The 21225-nt window shown below is 25.5% G+C and overlaps 1 protein-coding gene across 2 annotated transcripts; it reads left to right on the top strand.

The window, feature by feature from the left end:
• Nucleotides 1–15475: 15475 nt before the first annotated feature.
• LOC103498497 (NAC domain-containing protein 92-like) lies at nucleotides 15476–16939 on the top strand. 2 transcript variants are annotated; one of them, XM_008461112.3, is made up of 3 exons: nucleotides 15476–15731; nucleotides 15822–16093; nucleotides 16179–16939. In XM_008461112.3, the coding sequence occupies exons 1-3, from the start codon at nucleotides 15485–15487 to the stop codon at nucleotides 16668–16670; spliced, it is 1011 nt and encodes a 336-aa protein (XP_008459334.1). In that variant the 5' UTR covers nucleotides 15476–15484; the 3' UTR covers nucleotides 16671–16939. The 2 variants fall into 2 exon arrangements, with proteins under 2 accessions (XP_008459334.1, XP_008459335.1); XM_008461113.3 differs by having other exon boundaries at nucleotides 15478–15731; nucleotides 15825–16093.
• Nucleotides 16940–21225: the final 4286 nt, after the last annotated feature.

Here is a 21225-nt window from a genome sequence, read left to right as displayed (position 1 = left end):
ACTTAATTATTAATATTTATTATTAGTTTAGTGGTTACTCTAATTGTCATATTTTTTTTTTTTACTGATTTTGTTCAAATATTCTTCCCTCCATCATTTCTCTCTCCATCCATTCTTTCTTACTTAATTCATCTCCTTCAAATTTTTTCTGTGAGTAAGAGTTTGTGATTATATACAAAATTTGTTAGAGTATATGAAAAATTAGTATATTACGTAGTTCATGCTTTGAAAATTTTTTATGACACATGAAAAGTATATAGTATATTATGTAGTTCATGTTTCAAAATTTTTTTAGGGTATATGAAAAGTATATAGTATATTATATAGTTTTTGGTCAACAAATTAAAGTATATGAAAAAATATATAGTATATTATGAAAAATATATAGTATATTATATAGGTATATGAAAAATATAAAACATGGGAACAGAAACGTGAAAAAATTAAAAGAGATTTTGAGATATTTGTTTAAAATTATGGGTGATTTTTCTAAATATTTCTTCTTCTTCCTATTATTCCATCATAATTAATTTTAAAACACAAAATAATTTTTTAAATTGTATATGGCGAAGATGTGATGAAGTTGGTGGTGCAAAATTTGACTGGCTCTTTGTTTTTCGTCAAGGTTGAAGACATGATCTTAGAACTCAAATCATTGCTCACCAACTTAACCTCCATTCTTACCGTTTGATCTTCATTCCCGACCATGATCCTGAACGTCTCATCTCCCAGATCGATGATGGAATCTCACTTGTCGCGTGATGGCTCCCACATTTACATCTTTTTTTGTCCCCTTGATGACGATGATGGTGATGACATTGAAACTCGACGATTCTTCTTTACTTCCTTTTTTCCGGCGTCTCATGAAAATTGATGATGTTTTACGTGGTGATAAAAATAATATTGATGATTTATTATACGTTAAATTTAATAAATAAAGTATTTCCATGTTGGAAAATATTTTATTTGATAATAATAAATAAGTATTTCCATGAGTTACTTTTCACCATATCAACAACACGACAACAAGGATGGTCCATCAATCTTCTTTTAATCTCCTTACTCTTCGACGCCCGAACTAGCTTGCTTCTTGCCATCCATCCCAAGTTTAAAAGTAGGTGCGATCCGCGATCCTCGCTCCTCGATTCTCCTAGTTTCTAGATTTTTATCGATGAAAAATTATTTAAAATAAAACATTATTATTATATTTCACATTGTTTAAAAAACGAAGTAGAAGCTATCTTAAATATCCATACTTTGAGTTATGGGTTTGAATCTTAAAGCTAGAGAAAGCGACTCAGTCATACTACTAAATAATTTTTATTTTGCAGATGAGTTTCTTGACTTGATTTATTGATCAATTCTTTATTTCTTTTTGTTTTTAAGACCGATGTATTTCTCGACAAAAAACTGTCTCAAAAGAAATTATACATTAAAGATTGTTGCATTTGGGTTTCTTAGCCAGATAGCAAATGGTTTCTTTTCTTTTCTTTTTTTTCTTCTTTCTTTTAAGGCCGATATGAGTCTTTTGACCAAAAACTAAGTCTGAGAAAGTTTATACATTAAACATTGCTGTAGGTAGATTTCTTAACCATATATATTGGAAACCTCAATTTCTTTTTTTTTTTTTTCTTTTTTCTTTTTGAAGATCGATGAAATTCTTGAAAGAAAACGAAGAGTATGGTCAAATATAATCCTCCCAAAAAAAGAAAACATTAAATTGATGAAAATAGAGAATGAACTAAGAAAAGAAAAACAAAAAAAATAGAGTTGGGAGGGAGAAGGAGGAGGAGGAGAAGAAGAAGAAGAAGCGAGGAGAAAAGGAAGGAGAGAGAACGAAAGAGGTTAATTAATTATAAATTTAATTTTAAAAAATGCTAAATTTATAATTAGTGTTTAAGAAAAACAACGTTATTGTTAGTATAATTTTTCTTATTTTTTTTTCTAAATTTGAGTAATACTTGGTTTAACAAACTCAATTATTTTTTTTACAAAATTTCAAAATCATTTACTTTCATGTCATTATTTTGGGTTTCTTGAATAACTGTAGTTGTAGTCAACTAATTTAACTTATGTTTCACTTAATTTAATATATCATAAATAAAAATAAATTTAATTTTAGTCCATAATTTTAAGAGTGTGTACTTTATATTTGAATTAATTATAATTGATTATCTATTTTAGTTATTAGATCACGAAAGATATTAATTAATCAAACTAATATAAACTAAATAAACTTAAAATAATAAGTATGAAATTTTAAGATTGTGTGGAATTGACTTAACTTTATTAATTATAATTAAAAAGCACTCCACACCTTAATTATAATTCGTTATCTATTTTAGCCATTAAATCATTCTATTTAATTTTTTTTAAAAAAAAAGATAATTTAAAATATTGGACAAATTATTTTGAACGTTCATGCCTACTTTAATTTTGTTCAAAATGACTTAATTTTTAAATTAAAATGTATCCAAACACACGATAATTCTAAAATTAGTTTTTTTTTAAGTAAAATAAATGTGGTGAACAAATATAAATAATATACAGAAAGCATGAAAAGGAAAAAAGGAAAAAAAGAAAAAAAAAAGGGGGGGAAAAGAAGTAAAACGTGTTTGCAAATAAATAAATAAATCAAAGAAAAGAAAACTTGAAAGAAAAATGGATTAAAACAAAGAAGAGAACGTGTTCTTTACCTAAAACATGCCAACCTTCCATCAGCCTACCCAAAAACATACAACCATAAAGACGAAAATCGTTGAAAACCATTGACAACGACTTATACTACAAACCATCGAAAAATATTGTAGAACTTCGTTTATCTATCATTTTCTGTTTTCTACAAAAATACAGTTTAGAAATCTCCTCTTGTTCTTTTGTTTACAATATTCAATTATAAAAATGGAAAAAAAAATAAAATCTTTGCTAGGAGTTTGAATTTTATTTAAGAAATATAACGATTTTCAAACTAGTCAAACGTTTAGATGAATTGAAAAAAATCTTTTCTTATTTTAATCTAACATAACAATTAAATATTTATTTCTAAAAAGCAATTGAATAAGAGTTTATTAAAATAAATAATAATTAATTTAATACAAGATTAAAATAATAAAAAAGAATATTTCGAAAACTTTACTAAACCTATATTTTTTTTTTCGAAATCTTAAGAAATGGATATTGTGGATGAGTTAAATATATAATTTAGAAATTTTAGAAAATAGATATATAACATTTATTAAAAATAGATTCGTCCTTTCATCCAATTTCCCACGACTCTTCTTCTTGTTGGGCCAAAAAGAAAATCTCAATCCACTAAATGGGCTGAGACAATCCAAGCCCAGTGAGGCCAAGCCCACAAAAGGAACCAATAAGAAAACGACACTTATCTATTAATCTCATTCATAATTTGAGGCTTCATCGAATGATAGATTAATTTATTATTTATTATTTTCTAAATAACCTGTTAAACTGAACATGAAAATCTATAACTACATGCAACAGCTATTCTTTTGTGAGCAAAACTACACATTTTTCCTCAGTTCTCATAAAAATAATTTTAAGTAAATAAAGTAACTTGCAATTTAGATCATATGAATCATAAATAATTAGTTTATAATATAAATATAAATTAAGTATCAATACGAAAATAATATACCTATTTCAATCCTTATAACTAACTAAAAAAGTAGTGTTGTTTTAGTATAATACGGTTTTTCTAAATTTATTTTATATTGTTAGTAAAAGTCATCGACTATTTTAAAAATTATAATAACTCTCGATCGACCATGCTTCTAAACCCTTTGTTTTATAAGTGAATAGATTTATCGAGCTTGAGTTAACAATTTTTCGGTCACTTGTTAATCTTGAGATATTATTTCTTGATATTAAATTATTATTTGAGTTTTTTTTTAGGATTCCATGATTTTAGGGACTTGATTATTAAAAAGAAGTATTTTAATCCAATTTACAATAGGAGACACACTTCCAATTTATGGGTTGACAAAATTGATTTTGTAATAGAAAAATCATTAAGCCAAATTTTAGCCTTGAAAAACTTCTATTAAATTTTGTTATCTCCTAACACTATTTCCTCATTTATTTGACATAAATTTATTGTGAAATGTTTTCTTCCACGTCCCATAAACGTTTTCTTAAAATTAAATTATTATATTATTTAATTAAAAATATACATTAACGTGTAAAAACAAGTAGAGTTATTTTTTAAATATAATAAAATAAACCAAAATATTTATAATATACAGTAAATTTTAGAATTTATATCAACTTGAATGTTATTGAACAAATTTAATACAATTAGTTGCGAAGTGTCTCCAAGCAATCAAATTAAAAGGTGTGTTTCTTGCAAAAAAAAAAAAAAAAAAGAATAAAGAAAGAAAGAGAAAAAAGATTAGTTTTCAACGAAGAATTTATCCATAAAGATAAAAGGTCAAACTACGTGAGAGTTGGTCAATGCGAACATAAATACGATACTAATTATCATTTCAATTATCGATAATTCGATTCTTTCTACTCGTGCAATTGTTAAACTAAAAATTCTATTCCATTTATAATTTTTCTATTAAGTTGGAAGATGAATAAGGATACGCGTGAACTTACATTATTGGAAAAAGAACTTTGTTGAATGAGAATGTTAATTATGATCGATATATACGCAAGTTGATCGAATTGAATCGTTGAGCTAAATGAAATTAATATGGGTAATATATGACTTTTTCCTGCAAGTAACATTTGTGCACATGCATATATATTCTTAATTATGCATGTCAACTTATAAATAAATGATGTACGGTCCATTTTAATTTCATTTAGAAAAGAAATATTTCAGTACGTACATATTTGTAAAATAATTGTTTAAAAAAAAGTATAAAAATACAGTTTAATTTTTTTTTTCATTATTATCATGTAAAAGTTTTTTAAATAAATTCAGATGAAAAAATTGACCCATAAAAAATAACTGGCTAATTTTTTTTTTTAATTACAATTTACAAGCAACATTGATATTGAAGAAATAGAATATTTTCATAATAATAATACTAAAACAAACATGTGATATTTTTATTTTGTTAATCATAAATAATTTAATAGATAAAATACGATGATTTTTGATGAATAGAAAAGAAAAAAGATGTATTAAAGTCAAATTATCGTACATAAATTCCAGAAAGAAGTTCATAATAAAATTTAGTTTACAAATCAAGAGAGAAGATTTCATGAAATATCCATATAATCTTTTGGATAGAGACATTAATGAATTAAAAAAAGAAAAATGATTTTTTTGAAATGCTTTCGAATACTGCCTCTTAATCATTTCAAAATCCTATTTTGAGTGTTACTCAAGTTATTCAAATATTTACTTTACAAAATATATCACACCTTATATTTTTTCTGCTTCAAATAACAGTAATAATAACTCTAATTCTAATATAATATAATAAAAAAAATTGTCAATATATATATATATATATATATATATATATATATATATATATATATATATATATATATATAAACTATTTACTCTTCATAAAAAAATCAAAATCTAGTGCACTCAATTTTTATCTTTTATTGATATTTTCGGTAAATAATTTGTTTCTAAAATCCTTAATAATAACTACTATTATTAACAATAATAATGATGGTAATAATAATAATATAAATAAAATAGAATAGAATATATACTAGGAGTTTTTTTCAATCATGGAAAAATTAGATAAACTATTTACAAAATAATAAAACACAGTAAAATCTATCTAAATTCTCTAAAATATATATATATATTTATTATATTTTATAAATATTTTTAATTTTTTCTATCTACAAAAATTTCTCAAAAATAAAATAGAATTGATCAAAGAATACGCATAGTGTTCACTTGGCTGGTTCTTTTATGCTCCAAATCTAAGATCTTTTGTAATTATGATACAACCTTCTATTACTTTCAATTAGAAGACTTTTATCTAGTCTCTTCTTAAACTCATTATCTATTTTTGTTGTTGTATTCAATGATATATATTGTATTATCGTATTATCTTTTTTCGTTAATGAAACTTTTTCTATTGAGCTCGAAAATCAGGATATGATGAAGGTGTTATATATGTATCAACGATCCATCTCCTTCTCTTTTTAACATTGTTAAAAAATGATTAAAAAAAGGGCTAATAATGGAAACATTTGTTACATTAAAAAAAAAAAAAGATGTTGAAGTGCAAATGAAACCTTGAAGTACATAATACAAAATATTCTAATGTCTTAGCATGAATGATTAATAATAATATCATTCCTAAGCTCAACGTTTACAATGACAATGCCTTCACTCAAGCTCATTGCTTTGAGGATAGGCATTTTTCCTCATCTTCCTTAAGTTGAAATTTCAACTCATTCTTTTATATATATATATATATATATAAGAAAAGTGCTTAGTTATTATTATACAGTATGGAGTGACGTATTAAAATATCAATTGATGATAAAAAGAAATATTCTATCTTCTCTTTCGAGTTTATCGTTTTTATTAGATCACAATTTCTTTTGAAATCTTAATTAAACACAAAAGATACAACAAAAGAGGATTATACATTCTTAAATACTACCAATACTAAAGTCACTTCAATACAATAAATTATAATCTTATTAATTAAAGATAGTGGTCAAGAATTACCAAAGTGGCAAAAATTTGGATTGAAGAAAGCACTTCCCTATATGAGAGAAAGCAGCTGTCATCCATGATGGATGTTCTTACTTTAATTTGTGTAAGTTATTTTTTTTTCCCTCAATTTTCTTTTTCTTTATACTAAAAGAATATATTTAATTATATATGTTAGCCAAATTGTTAATAAAAGTAAATGAATAAGGAGTCACAAAAGACTGCCTTAATAGTTAATAGTCTAATGCGAATATTCTATATGATGTTGTTTAATAACTATAAGGTATATTCCTTTCTTATGACGTAATATTTATCCCTATAGCTATACACAAGAGGTGTAGTTATAATTATTATATTAAATTCATGGGTTTGTTTTTTAGAAAAGAAAAACAAAAAAAAAAAAAAAAACAACTTCGAAATTAAAATAATATATGTATTTAAGAAAATGGGTAATATTCTTCTTCATCGGATTTAAAATATGTAAATTAAGGGTATCCATCAAAAATATTTAGTAGGAGATGTAGTAATAAAGTCGTAACAATTTAGTAGATTGAATGCAATACCTCTTGTTCTTGATCATGTGAAATTATCGATTGGCCAAAAAACTTAAGAGGGTTAGTGAATGTAAATTAATTCGTTATTAGTTATATTCATGGCACTGATCACCTACCTAGGATTTAATATCTTACGTGTTTTTTAGACACCCAAGTATTCTAGGGTAGACACAAACAATTGTTATTCCATGAAAATAACTGGATGCTCGTAAGCTAAAAATACATCCAACTAAAATATAAAATCGTGTCAAATTATAAATTTCAAAAGTAAACATCGAATCATTTAGCATTATATATATATATATAACCACATATTTCTAAAACTATTACCATTCAAACATAAATATAAATTCTCCCATATAATACTATCGATCAATTACTCAATTAGTCTGAACATAACTTAATTGATTTAGACGAGAGAATTAAAGTTTGAAATCTTTCCATTCCTACATAATCATCAAGATTAATAACATGTAAAAATTAGAGATTTGAAAGTCTGATTTTTAACGTGGTGAACAAGTTGTCTATTTCAATCGCACATTCAACCATGTAGTACAAGTAGAAAGACAAATTCCAAATAATTAATTATCAGGTTGGTATTAATTTGTTTTTTTTTTTTTTTTTGTCAATAATATAAAATAATACAATCATAATCTGAGCCAACAAAGTTAATTTCCACCAAATCAAAATCAAATTCCCCTATGTGAAATTAAATAAACAATAGGCTACCAACTTGGCAGTGACTAAGCGTTACACTTGGACCAATATCATAATCCTTTTATTTACATTATCCCATATATATATATATGCAACTGTTTATTCGTTGACTTTAAAATATCATATGAAATTACATTATTTAATTGCAACAAACTATACTTTTGTTTTCCTATGTTTTATAATATAAAGTCTTTACCCCCATTATTATTATTATTATTTTCTTGTCTTATTATTGGATATTTAAGGTATACTAATGTTTAATGTTTTCTTTCCTTCTTCTTTTCATTTTTGTCTACTTCTATTTAGACCATGACAAGATTTCTTGTAGTGAAGCTTCTTTATTCAACTGTTTAATTTATTTTTTAATAATTAAGATTTGTGCTATCTAATGAGGGTTTAATTATTTGATTGAAACTTTTAGTTATTATGGTTTCCAAAAGTCCAACATAATCTAATCAAAGTGTTAAATAGCTTATGATCAAACCGGCCACTGCCTACTCCAATAATAATATTTTTGTTTGTTTTTTTCCTTTTGTTATAAGTTTGATCGGGTAATATATATTATTGAATATTCTAAAAATCATTGGATTTAGTGGCAGCTTCCAACTTTTATTGTTTTTTTTTATACATATATTTGAATAAAAGATGTTTTTTCTTTAAAAAAAGTAAGATGTTTTTTTCTTTAAAAAAAGTATGTTATTATACATAAAATTATCGAGTTTGTGTGACTCTGCAAATTAAAGGATTAAATAAAAGAAGGAAGGAAACTTACGTAAAAATTCACAATCCCTGGACCCAACTGCGCATATTGGGAAGAGTCGAGATTAGGCCAAAAAAGGCTCGAAAGTAACAAACTCAATCTCACATTTAATGAAGGGTTCATACCCTAAGGTGTTCTTGAACACATTTGAAGAGAAAAAAGGGGGAAAGACATTCGGGATCTTGCTGCCTCTACCAAGGTTAATTTTCTCTATTTTGATGAATGAGGCATGCTAAGATCTAAATGTTATGGGTTAGGAATTTTCTTCGATTATATCCTTATGATTTTAAGAGTATAGTTTAGTCTTATTCCCAAAGAATCTCGACACAATAATCAAGATGTATCCTAATAGAAAGCCATGAAATTTCATATATATCCTTTCAACTTTCTTAACCTTACATATAAAATTCTCTCCTGGAAGATATTATTATAGAGATTGATTAAGTTTGTTTTTCTTTTAACAATTATAGGATAGAGGACCATATATTTGGTTTTGAAGTTATCAGGTGTATATTTATTCTATAGTACTAATAGTATTTCTAACTTAGCCTTATTTTTATTTTGACCTTGAGAATACTTTTAAAATTGGAAGGTTACCTACTATTTTTTATATGAAATTAAAAAAAGACTTTTATTTTTAATGTAACCTACTTTCAAAAGTAGGAATATAGAAAAAAAAAATAATAAGACACTTTGTTTTCGCGATTGACCATATCAATAAAAAAGTTTTGATTAAAAGGTTCCACGTTCTTTAATTTCTTTGAAACAATAGAAGAATAAAACTTAATACAAACACAACTCGTTCAAATATTTTTGAAGAAAAATTTATTATGTTTCGAAAAAAAAATATATATTTTTTAAAATCTAAAACCAGAAATCTTTAAAGATAAAAATGCAGCTAGGAAGCAATAATATTTTTGATTCCATAAACATTGCACACACATAGAAACTAATGTTATTTGTTAAGTATATAATTTAGAAATGAAAAGCTTTATGGTACTTTATTATTAAGATTAGATTCTTAGTTTGAACAAATTAATTTACGTAATCGAATTGAATTGGGATTTATCTTTATTTGTTTTTAAGTATTTAAAAATTGGAGGTTGTGGCCAATGTGAATACAAGCTGGTTGTCTAAAATTTGACACATGGGGTTAACCAATTAATTTAATTTAATTATAATTGAAACAAAATTAAGTTTTGTGCTTATCCTCAACGCCGTTTCGATTTACCTAATTTCCAAAGTCCACAGCTAACTCTTTTTCATATAATTCCAATAATTAATCTAATCTAATTGCGTAACCTAACTTCTGAATTTTATTTCCAAACTAAGAGAAAAAAACAAAACCCTAAGTTTTGGTCAAATTCTCTACAAGTTTTGGACTATAATGCATTTTACCACCAATCAAGTTGTGCCACGTCAGTGTCTTCTCATGTAGGATCTTGTCGGGAACAATGAAGCAGGGTCCCACGTAGAATTATCATTGGGGGTTTTCGGTAATTGGTCAATGATGTTTGGTTTGTAGTTTTGCCATGTCACCAATGAGAATCCGCCAAGTGGATGGCTGACTCAGTTTTCAATCTGCCTTTGTGGCGGCACATCTTGGGATTCATAAAATCTTATTTTTTCATGTATACATTCAGGGTGCGTTTGGGGGAGGAAAAGAGTTACGGGAGAAAAGGATTATGATAATCCTAGTGTTATGATAATATGTGTTTGGAGGAAAGAATATAAAAGATAGTATTATAATAGTATGTGTTTGGGGGAGAGATTATGATAGTAGTGTTATAGTAATATGTGTTTGGGGGAAGGATTATGATTGTAGTAATTTAAAAAATAATAATAGAATTTAGATTGGGTTATTTAGGTAGGGTAATGTAGGGTTGCAAGAAAGTAAAAATAGGATAAGATAGGGTTATTTAGGGATTAGGATTATTTATCATATTCCTTGGGCCAAACACGGTTTGGCCCAATTTCCTAATCCTTTTTCTCTAAAACCCCACCCCAAACACGCCCTAAGGATATTTTGTTGGGAAACTTGTAACAAAACAACAAACTATTTACGATCGGTGTAACAATGTTCAGTTATCCCTTTTTTAAATATTTCAGGTTTCTCCTTTTATCTTTCTTCTCTTTTTTGCGATTTCTGTAATTGTCTTTGTCTTGCGATTTCTTTCCATCGTCTTTTTTTTTTTTGTTTTTTGCTGTCATTTCTTTCCATCGTATTTATTTTTTTTCTCTTTTTTTTTCTTGCAATTTCTTTCCATCGTATTTCTTCTTTTCCTCTTTTTTGGCTGCGATTTCTTTCCATCGTGTTTCTTCATTTCCTCTTTTTTTTACGTCGTTTAAATTTGAGTAACTAAATTTAAACGATCTTATATAAAAAAGAACAAGATCTAAAAGATCCTGTATAAAGAATTTTGAAAAAAAATTATTTAGATTGGAGTAGCCAAATATAAATGATTGTGTAAAAAAAATTAAAATATCGTGTATAAAGAATCTTGAAAAAAATCATTTAGATTGGAGTAGCCAATTGTAAACAATCATGTAGAAAAAAATAAAAGTTCATGTATAAAGAATCTTGAAAAAAAAATCATTTAGATTGTAGTAGCTAAATGTAAACAATCGTCTAAAGAAAAGTAAACGGTCGTGTAAAAAAACAAATTACCGTTTGGAGTTGTGTACCAAAATTTGAAAAAAAAATCGTTTAGATTTGAGGTTTAAATGTAATCAAATTAAATGATCGTGTAATAAAATTAAACGATAGAATTGAAAAAATAAATTCTAGTCATATTTAAATGATCGCGTATCAAACAATAACCAAATCTAAACGATCGCAAATATATTATGCGTGTTATTGACAATGCTATTGACGGAACATTTTTTATATTTTACACAATGGGCCTCTGAACTTTTTTCGTTTTCGGAATTGTTCTATACAATGTAAATACTTTGTTGCTTTTTTATATTTTTGAAAAATCCTCTATTTTGCTAGTTATTTTGTACAATGTAATATAAATATTGGTTCATTTCTCATGTTCACATTGAATTCGTTAACATAGAAAAATGTTTGATGCGTGGATAAGAATTTTCAATAGCATAATTGTATGTTACCCACTATTTTTTAGGTTGAATATAAACTATAATTCATGAAAGTTTTAATATTTATTTTACTAATTTTTTTCATAACGTTTGTTTTTTGTAATATTATATAATTTATAGTAAATTTCATGAAACATATTTTACCTGTCTATCAATGTTTTATTTTTCCATAAAACATGAATTTTTGCTATATTTTATAAATACTTTAGTTTATTTTATTATATTTAAAAATAATTTAAAATTTACATCGTGATATAATCTAAAAGGTAATTATTAAAAACAAAATTCCTATTGTTATCCAAATATATTTAAATTTGTGAACAAAAACAAAATTCAAGGTATCAATGCAATGGACAAATTAATTTGGCGTAGGTTGAGATTATAGAAATGAGCACACGCTACTAAGCACTAAAGAAGATAAATATAATATTTTAAATATATAAAACAAATATTAATTTTGTTTTGTATCAAAATAAATTGTCCTTAATAAAACTCAATTTGATTTCCACGTTTTTTCTAAGTTTTATTGTATATTGATTTTCAATCAAAACAATGTTTTAAAGCTTTGTATTAATTTAATTTTTTTTTTATTAAAAAAAAAGAAAAGTTAACCTAGAGTTATAGACATAGATCTAATTTAACCTAGAGTTCAATTTTACATCAAATAACTTATAAGTTTGAATCTCCTACAGCACCTACCATTGAAGTAAAAGAGAAGTTGAAAAATAAAATGTTAAAAACTTTGTTTTTTTTTTTTTTTGCTTTTTTAGTAAATAAAACAGTTTGGTGTAAAAGTTTGAAAGTTTTATGATAAATGAAAACTGCTGGGGAAGCAAAAAAAAGAAAGTAAACAATCAATTCATCCAATCAAATCAATTTGTGTAATTGATTATTTTATTTTATTTTAGTACAGCTGATATTGCAATTTCTTTTTCTAGAGTGTCATAAATTCTGACTCAATCATTGATTATCATCATTGTGCATGTGACCAACAATTACATCCAAATATTGTCACATGCAACATATATATACAAAACTTCCCAATATATATTTATTATATATATATGTGTTTTCTTTTCTCCCATTATTATTATTATTATTATTATTATTATTATTATTATTATTATTATTATTATTATTATTATTATTATTATTATAAAATATAGAATTCAGAATAAAGAGGGGAAAAAAAGGAAGTGAGGCTTTACAAAAAAAAGTCATTGAATATGAAATTAAACCGCGTATGACTTTATTTTGATAAAATTAAATAACAACCAACACCAAGACTTTTAATTCCCTTCAACTCTCCCTCTCTTCTCTTCTCTTCTCTTCACCAACTAATTAATCAATATATTATCATAATTATTTATGTAATTCTCACTAAATCTAATTTATAACTTTATATATATATATATATATATATATATATATATATATATATATATATATATATATATATATATATATATATATATATATACGAGTGTTCGAGTCAACTTACATGCACCTCGACTAATTTCTCAAGACAATCTACCTGACCCCTACAACATTTTGGTGTCAAAAAAACTCGTAGGAAAATAATTTTTAGGTAGGTGATCATCATGAATTAAACGCATGACCTCTACTTTATAATTTATAATATTATCTAACATGATTTTTAAAAAAATTATAAAAAAATAGAATATTTGATATAATATATTTTCTTTTTATAGAAAATGAGGTGTAATAAATTTTGTGGTTTTGTTCCGTGGAAAGTAAATAATTTGTCATTTTTTAAAAATTTTGAAAAAAACTTTTATTTTAACTGCTTCATTCTTTAAAATAAAAGTTATGATTGCTTTGTGTTTTATTAAAAAGAAAAAATAAAAAAGAAACTATGGCTTGTAATTTGGTTACTTCTTTATTTTGTGTAGTTGAAATAAATTATTTGGAGCACAAGTACTCTTGCAAGTTTAGAATATGTGCATCAAAATCTATAAATAGATAATCTATTTATAAAGTTGGATGGCTTTATACTATTTTTTAATAGTTCAACAACTAAGAATCAAATTATAAATTTTTGAGGGGTTGTTTTCTTTTTTAGACACCATAATAAAATTATTTTGTAATGTAATGTAATATGAAAATTCATGTTTGAATTAAGTGTTTTGGGATCAATTTGTAATGTTAAACTCATTTTGTTTCTACAGTTTTGACATTTCACAATCTCATTCTCGTTTCACGCTCAATTTGACACACATTTTCCAATACCTTTAATTCTGATCACATTCTAGCCTCCTAACAACTCCTTATGTTTCATGAGATGAGTCATAGTTTGATCGATGACATTTCACGATTTGATAAGAAACATTATATATATATATATATATAATACAACTCAAGTTGAGACAATATAACTTAAGTTGAACATGATCATAATTGGAGTATACTTTAAGGTTAAGGGAAAATGTGTCGATTTATGTAGGTTTAATTTGAAGTGACTAGAATCTATGTAGTAAGTGCTCAATACACATCTATGTGTCGTCAATCAACAATAGAAAGTGCAAACGAAAAGTTAGAGATATATTGGGTTGAATTTTTAAGTAATTAATATCATAAATAAATTATTATTTTAAAAAAAATATAGAGCATTTAGACAACTATTTAAAATAAAATTTAAAACACTTTTTAAAGTTTAATATAAATCATTTTCATCAAAAGAATTTAAATAAAAGCAATTTTTTTCTCTCGAGGAAATTCAAATGGACCTAAATTTACTTTTATATTTTTATACTTAATTCCTTTTCATCATAGTACAAAAGGTAATATGTAGTCGGAAAGTTAAATTACAAATTTAGTTTTTATAGTTTGGAGAATGTTAGAATTTAATCTTATGATTCAAAATTTAGAATTTATTGATCTTTTGACTTTATAAAACCTCATAAATAGACCCTACCATCGAAGCAATATATGAGGGTCTTATCAAATCATATTAATTAAAGTTTAATTTATAAACCATATAAGAACTAAAATTTAACTTCATCTAAATTATCCGAAATGATCATAACTCAACTAACATTAAACATATCCTCTCAACTTCGAGACCAAATGTTCAATCTCTCCCACCTCATCTATAATAATAATAAAAAAAAATCAACTAAAACTATAAAAAACAAATTTACAATTAAACTATAAAAGAAAATAAATGTTAAACAATGACACATGAATATAGTCTACGTTGAATAATACTCATTATTCATTAACTATAATAAAATCTCATCGTGTACTTTATTATCCATAGAAAAATTTATAACATTTTGAAATTTATAAACTAAATTAAAACCGATTTTTCCTTTATCTTACATACAAAACTATGTTGAAAATGGATTTTGATTCTCTTTTTTATTATGGTTCAAAAGTAACATTTGTTGGCATCAAATTATGTACCACAAATATAAAAATTTGAAGTTTGTGTGAAAAATTAACAGCACAGAAAAAAATGTAATAATAATAATTAAAGAAAAAGATAGAATAATCCAAATCCGTATATATATGTATATATAAATGTGGTGACGATGATGATGATGATGACGACAAATATCAAATATTTTTTTAAGAGAAAATAAAAGTTTGAAAAAATCCACGAAATTAGTTGTGTTAGGCAGCACGTTTGTTGGTGTATATTAATCCCCCTTGGGGTTAATACCCATGAATTTTTCTTCTACCAATTTCCAAAAACACACCATGGCCGAAACCCAAACCCAAACCAACAATTTCTGGAATCATACTAATAACGAAGAACAACAAATCGATTTACCTCCCGGCTTCCGTTTCCATCCCACCGATGAAGAATTAATCACTCATTACCTCTCCCCCAAAGTCTTAAACCCCAATTTCTCCTCCATCGCCATTGGCCATGCCGATTTAAACAAATCCGAGCCCTGGGATTTGCCTGGTAATTTAATTAACTAACCCCAATTTGTTTATTCATTCATTCATTCCTCATAATTTAATTCTTTTGTTGTTATTTGTTGTTTGATAATAGCAGGGAGGGCGAAAATGGGTGAAAAAGAATGGTATTTCTTTTGTGTTAAAGACAGGAAATACCCAACAGGGCTAAGAACAAACAGAGCTACTGATTCTGGTTATTGGAAAGCTACTGGTAAAGATAAAGAGATCTTTAGAGGAAAAAAACTTGTGGGTATGAAGAAAACTTTGGTTTTTTATAAAGGAAGAGCTCCTAAAGGTGAAAAATCCAACTGGGTTATGCATGAATTTCGCTTACAACCCAAGTTCATCATCAAGCCCACCACTAAGGTTCCCCCTAAATTACTTCTTATTAACTAAATCTACTTTCTTCTTTTGTTAATTTTTCGTTATTAACTTTGTTTAAAATTCACAGAACGAATGGGTTATTTGTCGAATCTTCAACAAAAGTTCCACGGAGTCCAAACTATTACCATCAATAACAATGAACAACAATCCCTTCAATTCCCCTGCTTTGCCGGCGTTAATGGAATATTCGCAATCGCAAACGCCCTACACCGGTGAGGCACGTGCAGCATCGCACGTCTCCTGCTTCTCCAACGACGGTGGTGGTGGTGGTGGTGGTGGTGGTGATACAAAGCTTTACAATTTCAGAACTAATACTTATAATCATCATTTCTCTTCTTCTTCTGCACTACCGCCGGCGCCAGCCTTGTTGCCGTTTCCTTTACCGAACACGGCGGATTCGGGTTATGGGAATTCAATTATGAGAATGCTGATGAATCCAAAAGTGGAGATTTCGGGTTATAGTACTAATGGAATTGGAATGATGGAGGGAGATGATGATCAAAACCCATCATTGGTTTCTGATGATCCATTAGACCTTGAAAGTCTATGGAATTATTAAAAATATTTTTAAAAGCCAAGTTCAATAGGCCTTTTTTTTTTCTTAGTAGATCGATTTTTGTTTTGTTTAATTTTAGGGGTGGGGGTATAGTTAATTAATTATGTGTAATTTCAAATACTATATACTTGTATATAGAAAAATCTCAAATAGTTAATTATTCAAAGATTAATGTTATATATATATATATATATGGCTTAGCTTTAAATTTATATGTACCATAATCCAATGGAATGGAAAAATGTGATTTCATCAATAACATTATTTCTCTCTCTCTCTCTCTTTTTTTTCTTTTATAATTTGCTATATATATCTGTTTATTTATTTATTTAAGAAAAAAAGTTTAGCAATTTTTAAATTTTTTTCATCTAATCATTGAGTTTTACTTGAATACAAAATATCGTTTTTAAATGTAATGTCTATGTGCATATCACTCCCCACCATACATACTAAAAAACTAATATATATATATAAGCGTGTGACAAATTATGATTAGATGAATATAACCTAAGATGCATTTTAAGTATTTTTCAAACTAAAGAGACGATACAAACGCGAGATAATTACAAATGATTAAAATTAATTTTGATGCAAACAACATTATTTACCCTAATTAATTCATTGATTTTTTGTACTTGTACATACATACATACATACATACATACATATATATATATTTAAGTCCAACCATGTGTGAGTATGACAAACTCCAACTTTTCATCTTGATCAAGGGATATAAATATGTCTTTAATTGAATTGATTCATTATGACATTAACTTAGTTATTAAACCTTACCATGAAGGTAAAATGCAAAAACCTTTATTAAACATGATGAGGGCTTATAAATTATATTTTTGAAGTATTTTGGAATTTGATTTTTTCAAACTACCGATGGTTAGTTTTGACTCTCAAAGTGATTTTGACACGGCATTATGGTAAGTTTGAATTGAATTTTTCAATATGGTATTTTTTTTTTCTTTAATTGATGAACTAAACTTGATTCTAAAGATTATTCGTTCGTGATATACATCTCATTTTATTTATTAGTCTAAGTGTAGTATCATTTAATTAGTTATTAAGTTTTATACTCCATTTCTTCTTGAACTTTTTCAAATCATCAACTTTGATTTTTTTAATTAACTTTTACATTCACATAGACTTTTTAAGATATATCCATCGTAAAGCATCCTCACTTTTATAATAACTTAGGAATATGACACATGGACATTAAACTATGTTAGAATAACTTTACGATAAGACTAAATAAAGTTGCATAAAGTTTAATTAAAAGGTAGAATGAGTAAAATTAAAATTTTGAAAGTTTTGTTATGAAATTGAAGATAAAAGGTGGAAGGATAAACACTTATGTTAAGTCTTAAAAAGCATCAAAATTAAAAAGTTGTAAAAGTAATTAATGAACCAAACTATATGATATATATTATATATATGAAGAGAGATAGAGTATCAAGGCTATTTATTATTATCATTATGCACAAAGTTTTATGCCTTGGTTTCTTTATATTTAAAAAGAAAATAAAATAATATAAACACTGTTCCTTATTGTTATTTTTTTTAGTTTCAAACAAAAAAGAAATCATAAATAATAGAAACTAATTTTATCCACATGCAAACCCATTGTTTCTACGTATATTTCCTTTTCAAAATTACTTATAAACAATGCAAACTTTTAAAAAATATACACTCTATACGATCGAAGTTAATTAGGAAACTTGAATCATAAATCTTGTACTTATTGATACATTAACAAGTCGATTAAATTAATATATTTTATTTCAACTAAATGTTAATTTTATCCGTTGATATCAATAAAAATTTTAGTTAATAGATTAAAAAAAAACTTAGACATATTTTGAGATTGCATTAAGTATATTTAATTATCAAATTACAATTTGTAAACTTCTTCTTTTCTTTTTAATCTTTTTATTGTGTGGTTGGGATGAGCTATAAAACAATAAGAGTCATAGGATAAAAACATATAATTTTCTAAAGCAAGAATCTATTTTAAAACAATACTAGTCATTATCAAAAAGTTAATTATACAACAATAATAATAATCTAAAAAGTACTAAAATTCTAATGTATAGCCTTTGGTAAAAGAGAATAATTGACGGTATTGATTTAATATTATTTTTGCATAATGAGTTTTAATGTATTGGTGGGGAAAAAAAGGGGAAAAAAGTGTAATTTCTTTTTAAATTCTCTTAATTTGGTACCAATGGTTTGTTTATATTTAAATTCCTTAATGGATAATTAGGCTCCTATTAAACGTATTAAACTCTCCTTAATGAAAGGGTATTAATAATATCCTCCTAAACTTTCTTAATGATTATGTACAACTTGACTTTCCCTCCCCCCCCCCCCCCCCCCCCCAAAAAAAAAAAGTAATAGAGTAATAATAATCATTAGCAAGTTGATTTTGATTTTTTTTTTTTTGAAATTTTATTTTAAAATTAGGATGAGAAAAATTCAATAAAAATGACTGAATGAGAGTGGATGCAGATAATTATACCATTGAGTTCAATCAACTTCATAGGTTTGCATAATCCAAAATGATTATTATTAATATTAAAACTAAACTCGTTTTTCTAAGTTTATTATTGTATAAGTAAATTCATGTAAAGAAATAATTGATTTCAATTTTTATTTTAGACATAATTTACTTTTGGATTAAAATTATTTTGAGACTAACTATGTTAGAAAATTTTTATTATTTAAGAGAAAGAAAATATGGTACGTATGTGTGGATATAAATATATATACATATATATATATATATATATATATACATTTTGTTTTAGAAAAAACAAAGAAAAAAGAAAACGTGAGCCCTTCAAATATTAAAATTAGTATTAAAATTAGAAATAATTTTTTTAAAAAATTAAAAAGTCTACGTTGTAAAATAATCAAAATTAACGAATAATTTTGACAATTATTTATTTTAGAGACCAGGCTGTTAGAGTTCATGGAGTAAATCGTTACAGTCAAAAATTTTAAGATTTTATTAATTGTTATTTACTCGTGCACGTGCTACTTCCCGCTTGAGGATATTGGTGCTTGTTGTGGTGGAGTTTGTTCTTCTTGCCTCTCTTATTTTTTCTTTTGTTTTCGTTTGTTTTGTGTGTTTTGTTTATGCTAACTCTTGTGTCTCTTCATCGTTTGTTCTTTGTTTTGTTTTGTTATTGGGGTTTATTTTCTAAACGTTTTGTTGTTCTGTTGTGTGCTTCAGTTTCTGGGTTGTAGGACCCTCTTTGTCGTTGTCTAATATATATTACTTATAAAAATGAAAGTATTTTTAACCTAATTTTACAATTGAAGAATATCTCAATTGAAAACCTTTTATGAAAATTAAAAAAAAAAAAAAAAAGTTTTAGAAATTTTATAGGGATGGCGATGGATATCTTTGGATGTTGAAAGGTGTTTCTATTTTTTGTGATGGTCTTTGAAATGCACAATTCTTTACGTATGAGATTAAAATATTTCCTAGTATAGATATAAACACATTTAGAATTATCAAATTTTCATTTACTAAATTTTAGAAAAAAATAGGAAAAAACAAATTATCAAATAAATATCTCTCTTTTCTCAATTCATCTGCCTAACCCTAACGATTATTCCCAATTTTTGTCTTCACTCAAAACAAATATTTGGTTGGTGATGCTACCACCCCTCCATCACCACAACCTTTTTCTTTTCAATTTAAGATCCTAACGATATTCACTACTTCGTATTTGTATTTACTGTTTTAGGTCCGATTTATATATCTAATATGAAATTAGTTATAATTTTAATTACATTTCAACTCATTTAAAAAATGTTATCTATTAACTAAACTTTTTGGATGAGACTTGGTCTAAGGGATCTTAATTTTAGTTAGAGATGGAAGTTCTATTATAGAAGAAAGTTTCTAAATTTTTGGTAATTGATTTAAATTTTTAATTTGATGAAAGTGAGAGTGTAAAATGAAATTGGGGTCAATAATTAACTAAAAAAAAGTATATTTCTTTTTAAGAAATGAAATTTGAAAGGCACCAAAATTTGTACCAATTAATGAGTTATTAATAATGTATGAATTATATATGAAAAGACCATTATAAATTTATTATAAATTTATTTATTTGACTTGATGTATCTTAGGTTACACTTTTTTTTTTTTTTTTTCATTTTAGTAGTTCACTCAAATGACAGAATATAAAGAATTAAAAAAATAAATAAATTACATGACAACTTGTATTTTAGACAAACGAACTTATAATTAAAGTAAATTTTTTTTTCTCTCATAATTTATGAGAAATTAAATTATTTATTGTGATAGCCACTTTCAATTAATAATTTATGGTTTACTTAAATTTCCTATTTAATAATGACTTTAATTTCTAATTTATAGTTCATTGGACATTGACTTTATTTTTAATTTTTCTACTCGTAGAAAAGATAAATTTTTATAAATATATTACATGCGTTGTTGGCGAGATATTTTTTATATTTTTCATTGTAGGCTAGTGAGGTTTTTGTGTTTTTAAAATTGTTCTATAGGGTG

This window comes from Cucumis melo, chromosome 9, assembly GCF_025177605.1.
Source record: "Cucumis melo cultivar AY chromosome 9, USDA_Cmelo_AY_1.0, whole genome shotgun sequence".
Taxonomy (NCBI): Eukaryota; Viridiplantae; Streptophyta; class Magnoliopsida; order Cucurbitales; family Cucurbitaceae; genus Cucumis; species Cucumis melo.
Note: the sequence above shows the minus strand (reverse complement) of the source record. Positions and strands in the feature narration are given on the sequence as shown.